Source organism: Zosterops lateralis (genome assembly GCF_965231275.1).
Source record: "Zosterops lateralis genome assembly, chromosome: 24".
NCBI classification, from domain to species: Eukaryota; Metazoa; Chordata; class Aves; order Passeriformes; family Zosteropidae; genus Zosterops; species Zosterops lateralis.
Genome location: NC_139784.1, coordinates 6444364 through 6456872, shown reverse-complemented (window position 1 = coordinate 6456872; position 12509 = coordinate 6444364). Strand labels below are relative to the sequence as shown.

The 12509-nt window shown below is 44.3% G+C and overlaps 1 protein-coding gene across 1 annotated transcript; it reads left to right on the top strand.

The window, feature by feature from the left end:
• Positions 1-532: 532 nt before the first annotated feature.
• Positions 533-12507, top strand: LOC310918858 (uncharacterized protein; the record flags this gene model as incomplete). The annotated part of the gene is made up of 4 exons (XM_083877830.1): positions 533-1082; positions 9937-10082; positions 10138-10179; positions 10886-12507. 4 exons carry the CDS (start codon positions 533-535, stop codon positions 11606-11608), a joined length of 1461 nt encoding a protein of 486 aa, XP_083733956.1. The 3' UTR covers positions 11609-12507.
• Positions 12508-12509: the final 2 nt, after the last annotated feature.

Here is a 12509-nt window from a genome sequence, read left to right as displayed (position 1 = left end):
AGCGGAGTAACGGGGGTGGCTTTGCTGAGGGGAAACCCCCCCCAATCGCACCCCTTTACCCTCACACACACCCCGCGCTCACCTTCCCGCGTTAATTAAGGCCATTAGGGCACGGCGGTTAATTACCTTAATTATCGGCGGCGGTTAACGAGCCCCTCTCCCCGCGCATGCGCACTGTCCGTGCCCCCCCTCCCCTCAGCCCGCCTCACCTGCGCCCCGCGCGCGCCGCCGCCTCAGGTGAAGCCGCGGCGGGAACGGGCCCCGGCGGCGCATGCGCAGTGCGCCGCCTCCCCTCAGGCTTTCTCTGTGGGCGTCCCTTGTGTGCGCGCTCCCGCCGCTCACTGTGTAATTCCCCCACCACAGGGCAGCCGTGCGCGCTCCCGCCGCTCACTGTGTAATCTCCCCCACACACACCGGGCTATCCGTGCGCGCTCCCGCGAGTCTCCGCCGCCGCTCTCCTCGGGCCTTGTGGGGGTGGATTTAAGCCTCCCACACACACAGAGCGGGGGTCCGTTCGCGCTCCCCCGCCTCTATGCGCGCTCCCGTACACACACACCCCCACACCTTTCCTTCAAACCTTCTTTCCCCGGGCCCTTCCCCTTCTTTTCACCCGCCGCCTCATTCCCGCGCCTCCCTCACCACCACCCCCCACACGCGCGCGCTCCCGGTGCGCGCCCCCGCCATCCATCCTCCCCATTCCCGCCCCCCCCCCCCCCCCCCCTTTCCTCCCCTCATTCCCTCACCGAGCCCCGCGCGCGCGCGCCCCCGCCAGGACCGGCGGCGGTGGCGGCGGCGGCCACGTAGCGCTGCGGCGGCCGAAAGGGGCCCGCGGGAGCCGCGGCAGCACCGCCTGGGCCTTGAGCACCGGCACCCCGGGCTGAGGCAGCGGAACGGCGGGGCCCTGAGAGCGGAGCGGCCGGAGCGCAGGCCGACACCGGGAATAGGAGGAGGAGGAGGAGGAGGAGGGCCCCGGCCGCCCTGCCCTCCGCCCTCCGCCGCCGCCGCGCCCGCCCGCGCCCCCTCCCCGCGCCGCCCCGGCATGGACGGCGGCGGGGGCGGCCCCGAGGGCACCACCGGCCTGGGTGAGTGACTGAGGGAGTGCGGGGCCTGCCGTGAGGCCGCCGAGCCGCTTCTCCCGACCTTCCCTTCTTCCCTTCCCTTCCCTCAGCCCCCGCGGGCCTGGCGGCGCAGGCGAGCAGCGCTAGGCCCGGCACGGCCCGGCCCGGCGGGGGGAGCGGGCTCGGCCCGGGAGCGGCGGGGACACACCGGGAGTGCGGGAGAGCGGGCGGGGAATGGGGCCGGGGGGCTTTGACTGGGGCCAGAGGGTTCCCATGGGATTGGGGACTCTGCTCAGGGTCCGGAGGCTCTACCGGGGAAAGGGGGTCTCTACCCGGGATCCGGGGCTTCCCGTGGGGCTGGGGGCTCTGCCCGCGGTCCGGGGACTCTACCGGGGGTCGGGGGGCTCTGCTCGGGCCGGGGGGTTCCCCCGGGGTTAGAGGCTCTGCCCAGGGTCAGGGGATTCTAGCGGGGGTCGGGGGTCTTTGCCCGGGCCGGGGGGTTCCCCCGGGGTTAGAGGCTCTGCCCGGGGTCCCGGTCCTGTCCAGGGTCTCTACCGGGGATCGGGGGGCTTTGCCTGGGATCCAGAGGGTTCCTCCGGTGTTGGAGGTTGTGCCCGGGGTCCGGGTCCTCCCCAGGGTCTGGGGGTTCTACCGGGGGTCAGGGGCTCTGCCCGGGGTCCAGGAGCTTTGCCCCAATTCGAGGGGCTCTACCGGGGGTCAGAGGTCTCTGTCTGGGGGAGGGGTCTTTGCCAGGGATCCGGGAACTCTACCGGGGGTCGGGGGGCTCTGCCCAGGGTCCAGGGCAGTGCCCGGGATCGGGGGGTTCCTCCGGGGTTAGAGGCTCTGCCGGGGGTCGGGGAGATCTACCGGGGGTCAGGGTCTCTGTCCGGGGGTCTCTGCCAGGGATCCGAGGGCTCTACCTGGGGTCAGGGGGCTTTGTCCGGGGGCTCTACCGGGGATCCGGAGGTTGTGCCCGGGCTCCGAGGGCTCTGCCCGGGGTACAAGGGCTCTGCCCGGGGTCGGAGGTTGTGCCCGGGGGTCAGGGGTCTCAGTCTGGGGGTCTCTGCCCGGGGTGCGGGGGCTCTGTGTCCCCTCCCCGGGTGAGGGCAGGGCAGGGAAGGGCAGGTGAGCTCCCGGGGCAAACACAACATTCCTGCGGGATTCGGGGTGGCCATCGGGGTTTGCAGCGAGTCCCTGTTGGTGTCACCGCGGTTGTCACCGGGGGAGGTGGCATTACCGGCTGTAAAACCCGGATTTTTGTTTGTTTTCTCTCATTCTCAGCCTTTTCCTCCAGGTGTTTCTCCCGCCTCGCTGCGCCCCGGGGTTGGGATTTTGGGATTTTGGCATTTCAGGGTGTGATTTTTGAGCTCCTTTGGTTGTCCCGGTGCAGGGGGAGACCCGAGGCCGCCGAATCTCCCCGGGTTTAACCAAAACAACACCAAAGCCTTCAATCGCAGCCGGCTCAGGGAGGAAATGATTGGAGGGATTGAGGTGCTGATAAAAAATAAATGAGAATTTTTTATCCTCCCTCAGCGCTGTGTGCAGGGGATGGAGGAGATTTTTGGGGTTGTTTTCCCAGCTGGAAGTTTTTTCTTCTGTTTCTCTCTCGAGTTTATCCCTAAAAAAAAATTAAAAGGGATTTTTTTAGGTGGTTTTGACAGGGTTGTGGATTTGCCAAGTGGGATTTGGAGAGGTCTGTGATCTCTGCTCATCTCCCTGGCGTTTATCATCTCTGATAATTCACCTCAGGCTGGTTTTTATCTCCCTTACCTGTGCGCCAGGTGTGTTCCTCTGCTGCTTTTGTGGGTTTTAATTAGCCTGGGTTTTTAATTTTTGTGGATTTTAGTTTTCGTGGATCTTAATTTTCATGGATCTTAATTTTCGTGGATTTTAGTTTTCGTGGATCTTAATTTTTGTGCATTTTAATTTTTGTGCATTTTAAAATTTTGCAGTCTCTGGAGGGGATGCAGAACTCCCCATCCATCCCCTGGAATTCCATCCCCTGGAATTCCATCCCTGGAATTCCAGCTGTGATCACAAACATTTGGATACAAACTCCCAGCAGAAACTCTCAGAGCTGTGTGAAAGAAAAGTGCAAAAATTCATGAGGGTTTTTTATTTTTTTATTATTATTTTTCCAGCTAAGCAGTTGCGTTTCCTGGGCTGGGGGAGGAAATAAGGTTTTTATTTTTATTTTCTGTGAATTTTCTGGGAAATGTTTGTTTCCAGAGCTGCAGGAATGGGGATTTGGGGCCCATCCCTGGGTGTTGTGTGGGATTATTTGTTAAAACACCTTTGGAATATTGATCTGATTCTGATATTTTGATCAAAAGAGGTTTTGGCATTGGAGATTATTGTGAGTTGTGAAGGGTTTAATTGAGTTAATATCTAATAATGACATGGGGGACTTTTCACTGATGTTATCAGAGGAAAATTGATGTTTTCTGGTGGATTTCGGAGGAAATCTCACTGCAGGAAAGGTGGAAAAGTTGCATTTCCTGGGGGTTGTGAGTTGTATTTTTATTTTCATTGTGAGTTGTGAAAGTTTAATTGACTTTATTAGCTAATAGTGATATTGGGAACCTTTCACTGATGTTTTCCAAGGAAATTGATGTTTTCTGGTGGATTTCAGAGGAAATCTCGCTACAGGAAAGGTGGAAAAGTTGCATTTCCTGGGGGTTGTGAGTTGTATTTTTATTTTTATTGTGAGTTGCAAAGGCTTTAATTGACTTTATTATCTAATAGTGATATAGGGGACCTTTCATTGATATTTTCAGAAGAAAATTGATGTTTTCTGGTGGATTTCAGAGGAAATATCACTGTAGGGAAGGTGGAAAAGTTGCATTTCCTGGGGGTTACGGGTTGTATTTTTATTGTGAAGTCTTTAATTGACTTTATTATCTAATAATGATAATAGGGAACCTTTCATTGGTATTTTCAGAAGAAAATTGATGTTTTCTGATGGATTTCAGAGGAAATATCACTGCAGGAAAGGTGGAAATAGGAACTAAATCCTCCCAAAAATAAAAGATATTGGGGTGCTGTGATTTCTTCTTCACCAGAGTCCTGGAATTTGGGGATTTTACCCCTAAAATGAAAGTTTTTATCCATCTAAAGCCTTTTTTTTGGGGCAGAGACTGAGTGTGGGAAGGGCTGGGCTGGGTTTTGGCAGAGAACAGGAGGAGCAGGGCCGGGCCCAGGGTGGATTTCAGGGCCTGACAAAACTCCTCACTGACCTACTTCTCCCTGCAGCTCTCGGGAGCCTGCCCCAAAAAATAAAATAAAATAAAATTTAATTAAATTTTTTCCTGGTTAAAGAGGCAGAACTGAAAGGAAGCAGCTGAGGAGAAGGAAATTTCTCTAATATTTTGTGAATAATTGTTATATTAAAATATTTTAGGCTTCTGTTTATTTTTAATATATAATAGTTTTACATGTTTATATGTTAGATAATATTCTATTTATAATATGTGATACTTTAGTGTATAATATATAGTATTTTATATGATATGTGTTGTATATTGTATGTTCATATGGAATTTAATACACATATATATTATGTTTTATGTAATAAAGAATACATAATATATATTATTATACATCATAAATCATATGTTTTCTATTATATATTATATACAATAGATTATATATTATGTACAATCTGTAGTGCATCATATACAATATATAATATATAATTATATATATTAAATATATAATATAATATATAATATACAATATACAATATGTATTATATATTATATAATATATAATATATTATATATTATATAATATATATACAATATATTATATATTACATATTATATTTTATATGTTACATCTAAAATATTACATATAAAATATAATATTTTATTTCTCTTGGTTCAATTCCTCCAGCACAAACTCTCAGCCTGCTCTGCTCCCTCCCTGCAACATCCAGACCTTTTAAAAGGGAGATTAAATCAATTTTTAAACATAATTTTCCTTTTCAGAACAGTATTAATTGATATTTCACTCAATCTCTGCTCTTTGCCCTTTTCACTGTTTTATTGTGAATATTTGGAGTTTTTTCCCCCAACAATAATTAGGAAAAAAAAAAAAAAAAGTGGATTTTTCTGCAAAATTCATTGGATTATGAGGAAGTTTTTCACACTTTAAATATTAGAGCAGATCCAGGGGAGGTTCCCCTGCTCTGTCCTGAGCTCCCTCAGTGTTTCCCACCAAAAATGTGGATTTTTTTCCACCAAAACCGTGGATTTTTAACCCTTTCTTCCCTGGATCCCAGTGTAAACACAAGGCCTTAAAAAACCTTTCCAGCAGCTCCTGGATTGGGGCAAAATTTAAGGAATTTCTCAACCCCAGAGAGGAGGGAGATTTTGGGTGGGTTTGATGCTTCAGAGAACATTTTAATTTTAATTTTTTTCATTAAAAAATAATAAAACATTTTTAAAAAATTAAAAATTTTAAAAGAATTTTTAAAATTTAGGGAAAATTTTTAAAAATTTAAGAAAAAAATTAAATCTTTTTAAACACATCCCCCATAGAAATGGAACAGGTTTAAATAATTCAGAAAAAAATTAAAACTTTTTAAACACATCCCCCATAGGAATGGAACAGATTTCATCCCAATTTTTGCATTTTTGGGGAGTTTTTCCGTTATTTTGGAGCAGAATTCTCATCCTTTTCACACCCACCAAAACACAAAAGACAAACTTCCCTAAAAAAACCCCCAAAAAACCCTAATTTATTTTTGGCAGTTTGTTTTGCAGGTGATTTGGGGGTTTTGCTCCTCCCTGCTGGGAACAGGGAGTGAAACCTGGCGGTGCCAGGAGAGGATTCCTGCCCTTCCCTGGGGAGGTTTCACACCGGGACTTCTCCCAGCAGCTTTTCCAGCACCTTCTGTTCTCTTTGGAAATGGGATTTTTTTTTTTTTAATTTTTTTTTTTTTTTTTTTTTTTTTTTTTTTTTTGTCTAGAAATAGATTTTTTTCCCCCTGGAAATGGGATTTTTTTTTTCCTAAAATGGGATTTTTTTCCCTCTGGAAATGGGATTTTTTTTCTCCCTGAAATGGGATTTTTTTTTCTCATTGGAATGGAATTTTTCCCACCTGGAAATGGGATTTTTTTTCCCCTGAAAGTAGGATTTTTTTCCCCCTTGGAAATGGGATTTTTTTTTTTTTCCCTCTAGAAATGGGATTTTTTCCCATTGGAAATGGGATTTTTTACCCCCTGAAAATGGGGAATTTTTTTCCCCTAAAATGGGAGGGTTTCCCCCCCTGAAAATGGGATTTATTTTTCCCCTCTGGAAATGGGATTTTTTCCCATTGGAAAAGGGATTTTTTTCCCCTGAAAATGGGAATTTTCCCCCCTTGAAAATGGAGATTTTTTTCCCTGAAAGTAGGATTTTTTCCCCCTTGGAAATGGGATTTTTTTCCCCTAAAATGGGAATTTTTTTCCCTCTGGAAATGGGATTTTTTTTCTCCCTGAAATGGGATTTTTTTCCTCATTGGAATGGAATTTTTCCCACCTGGAAATGGCTTTTTTTTTTCCCCTGAAAATGGGAATTTTCCCCCCTTGAAAATGGAGATTTTTTTCCCTGAAAGTAGGAATTTTTTTCCCCCTTGGAAATGGGTTTTTCCCTCCTGGAAATGGCATTTTTTTTCCCTGAAAGTAGGAATTTTTTTTTCTGGAAATAGGATTTTTTCACTCTGGAAATAGGTTTTTTCCCTCCTGGAAATGGGATTTTTTTCCCCCTGAAAATGAGATTTTTTTCCACCTGAAAATGGGATTTTTTCCCCCTTGGAAATGGGTTTTTCCCTCATGGAAATGGGATTTTTTTCCCTGAAAGTGGGATTTTTTTTTCCCTCTAGAAATGGGATTTTTTTCCCATTGGAAATGAGCTTTTTTTTCCCCTGGAAATGGGATTTTTTTTTTTTTTCCCTTGGAAATGGGATCTTTTCCCCCTGAAATGGGATTTTTAAATCAGGAATTGAGGAGATAAATCAGGAATTGTGGAGATAAATCAGGAATTGAAAATCTCCCTAAAAGACACAAAATCTGAGTTTTCAGGGGTGTTTTTGTGGGATTTTGGAGGGAAATCCCCAAAAATCAAGGTAAAAACACCAGGGAAAACTCATTTTTCCCATTGAAAAAGTCTCATTTAAGAGGCCAGACATAAAAATTCCTCCATTTTTACCCAATTCTTGCTGAAATTGAGATTTTTCCTGCCGGGAAATGCCCAGGTGGGAATTCCAAGGTGACTCTGGGGCAGGATATTCACACTTTATTTACTCTTCTGCATTTCCAAAGGCACTGAGACACCTCCGGGGCCTCTTTGGGGGGAAAAAATGCTAATTTTGGGCAAAAGATCTTGATGAGGGATTTCCTTTTTGGGGCTTCCACAGTTCCTGGACTCGAGGTCAGTGATGCTTAAATGGGAAGTGACATAAATGAAATAAAATCTGAATAAAATCTTAGCACAGCTTTGATTTTCTTCAAGGTGCATCAGCAGAGAAGGGTGAAAACAAGAGGTTTTAAAAGAAAAAAAAGAATTTTGGCACCTCTTTGGACAATTTTACAAATTTAAAAGGTCAAAAGATCTTTAATGTGGTTGTAAAAAGCTTTTTTTCTGGTCTAAAAATGATCAAATGATGATAAAAAAAAGTGATAAAAGGAAAGTGTGAATCAGGGAACCACCTGGGGGTGTTTTAATCTTATTTTCAGGTTTGTTTGTGGGGTTTTTTTGCATTAAAAGATGTAGGAATAGATTGGAGTCCCTGGAATTTCCTAATTCAGATTTTTAGATATTTCAGGTGGTGGGAAAGGCCTGGAGTTGAGGATAAAGAACTAAAAGTTATTTTAAGATATTTTTTTTTCTGCTTCAAGAAAAACCTTGAGTTTGTGGCTGTAAAATCTCAAACTCCTTTAGATTCAATTAAAAAAAAACCCTCATTTATTGCAAAATCCCCATTTAATGCTGAATCCCCAAATGGAAACCTCTGGGACGGATTTTTTTTCATGGAGATAATGCTTAAAAAAAATCCAGGAATTTCTGGCTGGAAAAGCTTTTTGTGTCTCCCAAAAAAATCTGGACTCAGCCAGATCCTTCCTCTTGAAAAATGGGAAAAGCCTCAGGGTTCCTCTTATTTTTATTTTTATTTTTTTTACTGTTTTAGTGGTAGAGGTTTGTAGATTGTGGTGGGGGTTTTTTTTTGGGTTTTTTTTTTTTTTCTGGGGTTTGGGAATCTGATTTTTCAGGAGCCTGTGGAACACTTGGAGGGAAATTTTCAGCTCCAGACAGAGGGAAAAAAAAAAAAAAAAAGAAAAGAAAGAAAAAAAAAAAAAAAAAGAGAAAAAAGAGAAAAAATAAAGTGCTGCCAGCTGAGTCAGCAAAATCCCCACTCCGGGGTTATTTTTGGGAATGGCCAAAAAAAGAAGCTTCATCCCCCTGGAATTGCAGAATTTTCAGGATTTCTCTGCTCCACTCCAGGGTTTTGTGTCTCCAGAATTGCAGAATTTACAGGATTTATCCTGTTCCGCTCCAGGGTTTTGTGTCCCCAAAATTCCAGAATTTACAGGTTTTTTTTTTCCCTGATCCTCTCCAGGGTTTTGTGTCCCCGAAATTCCAGAATTTACAGGATTTCCCTGTTCCTCTCCAGGGTTTTGTGTCCCCGAAATTCCAGAATTTACAGGATTTTCCTGCTCCTCTCCAGGGTTTTGTGTCTCCAGAATTGCAGAATTTACAGGATTTAATCCTGATCTGCTCCAGAGTTTTGTCCCCCCAAAATTCCAGAATTTACAAGATTTTCCTTTTCCTCTCCAGGGTTTTGTGTCTCCAGAATTTCAGAATTTACAGGATTTCCCTGTTCCTCTCCAGGGTTTTGTGTCCCCAACTCTGGAATTGCAGAATTTACAGGATTTCTCTGCTCCTCCCCAGGGTTTTGTGTCCCCAAAATTGCAGAATTTACAGGATTTATCCTGATCCACTTCAGGGATTTGTGTCCCCAAAATTGCAGAATTTACAGGATTTTCCTGCTCCTCTCCAGGGTTTTGTGTCCTCAGAATTTACAGGATTTTCCTGCTCCTCTCCAGGGTTTTGTGTCCTCAGAATTTACAGGATTTATCTTGTTCCTCCCCAGGGTTTTGTGTCCCTGCCTTGGAATTCCAGAATTTACAGGTTTTCCCTGTCCAGGCTCTGTGGAATTAAAGGAAAAACTGTTCCAAGGGAATTTAGTGGCAGCAAAATTCTGATTTTTCCCTGTTTTCCAGAGGAATTTTTGGGAATTCTTCTCCCAATCCCCTCCTGCACCTTTCCCAAATTGAATGCAGTAAAATAAGATTTTTTTCTCTTCTTTATTTTCCCATTTCAGGATTATTTTTCCTGATTTTTGAGGCTCTGCTTTTGCAGCTCAGGTGGATCCCAAGGTTTGGGAATAGGAACAGGGTCGTTAGCAGCACACAGTGCTTTATTTTGCATTTATTTTACATTTATTTTGCATTTATTTTGCATTTCCATGGGCTCAGGCAGCTCCTGGCACTTCCCATGGAAATGCAAAAGGCTCTGGGAGATAAAACTTCCCCACTTAAAAACAGATTTTCAGGATTTTTTGGGTTTTTTTGAGGTTTTTTTTAAGTACCTAAAGCAGCCGGGATGGACAAAGAAAGAAGGGATTGAGGACTAAGTGAAATAATTGAAATAATTCCCTCAAATTTCCTTTCAAACCCTCAATTTTTCATCAGTTTTTCCTCAAACCCTCAGTTTTTCCTTAATTTTCCCCTCAAATCCTCAGTTTTTCCTTAAATTTCCCCTCAAATCCTCAGTTTTTCCTCAATTTTTGCCTCAAACCCTCAGTTTTCCCTCAAATTTCCCCTCAAACCTTCAGTTTCTCCTCATTTTTTCCCTCAGTTTTTTCCCCTCATTTTTGTCCCCTCAGTTTTTTCCCCTCAGTTTTTCCCCTCAGTTTTTTCCCCTCAGTTTTTTCCCCTCAGTTTTTTCCCCTCAGTTTTTTCCCCTCAGTTTTTCCCCTCAGTTTTTCCCCTCATTTTTTCCCCTCAGTTTTTTCCCCTCAGTTTTTTTCCCTCAGTTTTTTTCCCTCAGTTTTTTTCCCTCAGTTTTTTTTCCCTCAGTTTTTTTTCCCCTCAGTTTTTTTTCCCCTCAGTTTTTTTTCCCTCAGTTTTTTTTCCCTCATTTTCTCCCCTCAGTTTTTTTTTCCCTCAGTTTTTTTTTCCCTCAGTTTTTTTTTCCCTCAGTTTTTTTTCCCTCAGTTTTTTTTCCCTCATTTTCTCCCCTCAGTTTTTTCTCCCCTCAGTTTTTTCTCCCCTCAGTTTTTTTCCCCCTCAGTTTTTTTCCCCCTCAGTTTTTTTCCCCTCAGTTTTTTTCCCCTCAGTTTTTTCTCCCCTCAGTTTTTTCTCCCCTCAGTTTTTTCTCCCCTCAGTTTTTTTTCCCTCAGTTTTTTTCCCTCAGTTTTTTTCCCCTCAGTTTTTTTCCCCTCAGTTTTTTTCCCCTCAGTTTTTTTCCCCTCAGTTTTTTTCCCTCAGTTTTTTTTCCCTCAGTTTTTTTTCCCTCAGTTTTTGCCTCACACCCTCAGTTTTTCCTGAAATCCTCGGTTTTCTCTCCCACCCTCAGTCAATTTCCCTCCAGTTTTTCCCTTCACAACCTCAATTTTTCCTCAGTTTTTCCTCACACCTTCATTTTTCCTCCACTCCTGTTTCCCTCACATCCTCACCTTCTCCTGAAATCCTGTTTTTTTCTCATTTTTTGCCCATTTTCCCTCAGTTTTTGCCCATTTTCCCCTCAGTTTCCCCTCACACCCTCAGTCACTTTCCCCTCAGTTTTTCCCTTTTCCCTCATTTTTTCCTCTCACCCTCATTTTTCTTCCACTCCTGTTTCCCTCACATCCTCACCTTCTCCTGAAATCCTGTTTTTCCTCATTTTTTGCCCATTTTCCCCTCAGTTTTCCCTCCCACCCTCAGTCAGTTTCCCCCCAGTTTTTCCCCACTTTTCCCTCAGTTTTTCCTCAGTTTTCCCTCAGTTTTCCCTCAAACCCTCATTTTACCTCCACTCCTGTTTCCCTCACATCCTCACCCTCTCCTGAAATCCTGTTTTTCTTCAGTTTTTTGCCCATTTTTCCCTCAGTTTTTGCCCATTTTTTTCCCTCAGTTTCCCCTCACGCCCTCAGTCAGTTTCCCCCCAGTTTTTCCCCACTTTTCCCTCAGTTTTTCCTCAGTTTTCCCTCAAACCCTCATTTTACCTCCACTCCCATTCCCCTCACATTCTCCCCTTCTCCTGAAATCCTCTTTTTTATCATTTTTTCCCCATTTTCCCCCAGTTTTTCCCTCTGCCGAGCCCAGCCCAGGCCGGGCCGAGGCCTCCCCAGCCGAGCCCGGATCTCTCTATTTTTAGCCCCGATAACACCAAAAAAATGCGGTTTTTCTTCAGAAACTCGGTGTGAATTTGCTCCCACACACTCGGCGCTTCCTCCACCCACTCTTTTGTCTGCAAATTGTGCTCTTTTCTCTTCAGACTTGGAGCTTTTTCACTTTGCAAACCTTTGATTGCTCCGGGTTCCTTCTGTGGATATTCCCCAGGTTTGGGGCTTGATAAACATCAAAAAATCGCTTTGAAACTCTTTTTTTCTTTTTTAAATCTTAATCAAGGCTTGCATCTCTCTTTTGGCAGCGTGTCTGGAATTTGTTCCGTGCAAAAATTCGCCTTTAAAGTAGCAAAAAAACCCCAAAATTGGGGCGTTTTGGGGATTAAAAATCCCCAAACGCCGTTTTGGGATTAGAAATTTAAAAGGTTTGGGAAGGAGGAGGAAAAAAGTGTTTTATGAGCGTTTTTAGGGCGTTATTTCAGAGCTGCTGTTTGTACTAAATGGCCGAGGAGGGTTTTGGTTTTTATTTCAATGATGGTTTTTATTTCAGTGATGGTTTTGAAGGTTGTGGGTCCCTCGAGGGCGGCAGCGAAAAGCTCAAAGCCACAAATGCTGCAGAGTGAGGTGGTTTTATCAGTAAAAACCTTTGATAAATTCAAAATAAACCCTTCATTTGAGGTGCTACCTGTTGATAAAAAAGCTTTTTTTTTTTTTTTTTTTTTTTTTTTTTTTTTTTTTAAACACATCCCTTTGGTGAAATGAGGTGAAATATTGTCAGAATTTTTTTTCGCCGCTCGGTAAGAAAAAGGTGAAATTTTGTTTTTCTGGTGAGTTTTGTGCTTTCCTGGCTCTGCAGTGGAATTCCTGATTCCTGGAAATGCTCAATGTGATGAGGAAATAATCAGGTGTTTTTTACATGGAACAGGGAATTTTCTGAGCTTCTGGATAATTCCTGATGGTTGATTCAGTTAAAATTCACTCTAAAGGGAAGGAAATTCTGCTTGAACAGAAATGATAATACCGGAATCTCTGGGAGAGAGGAGGGTTGGATGGGATAATATTGGGAAGGAATTCCAGGATTC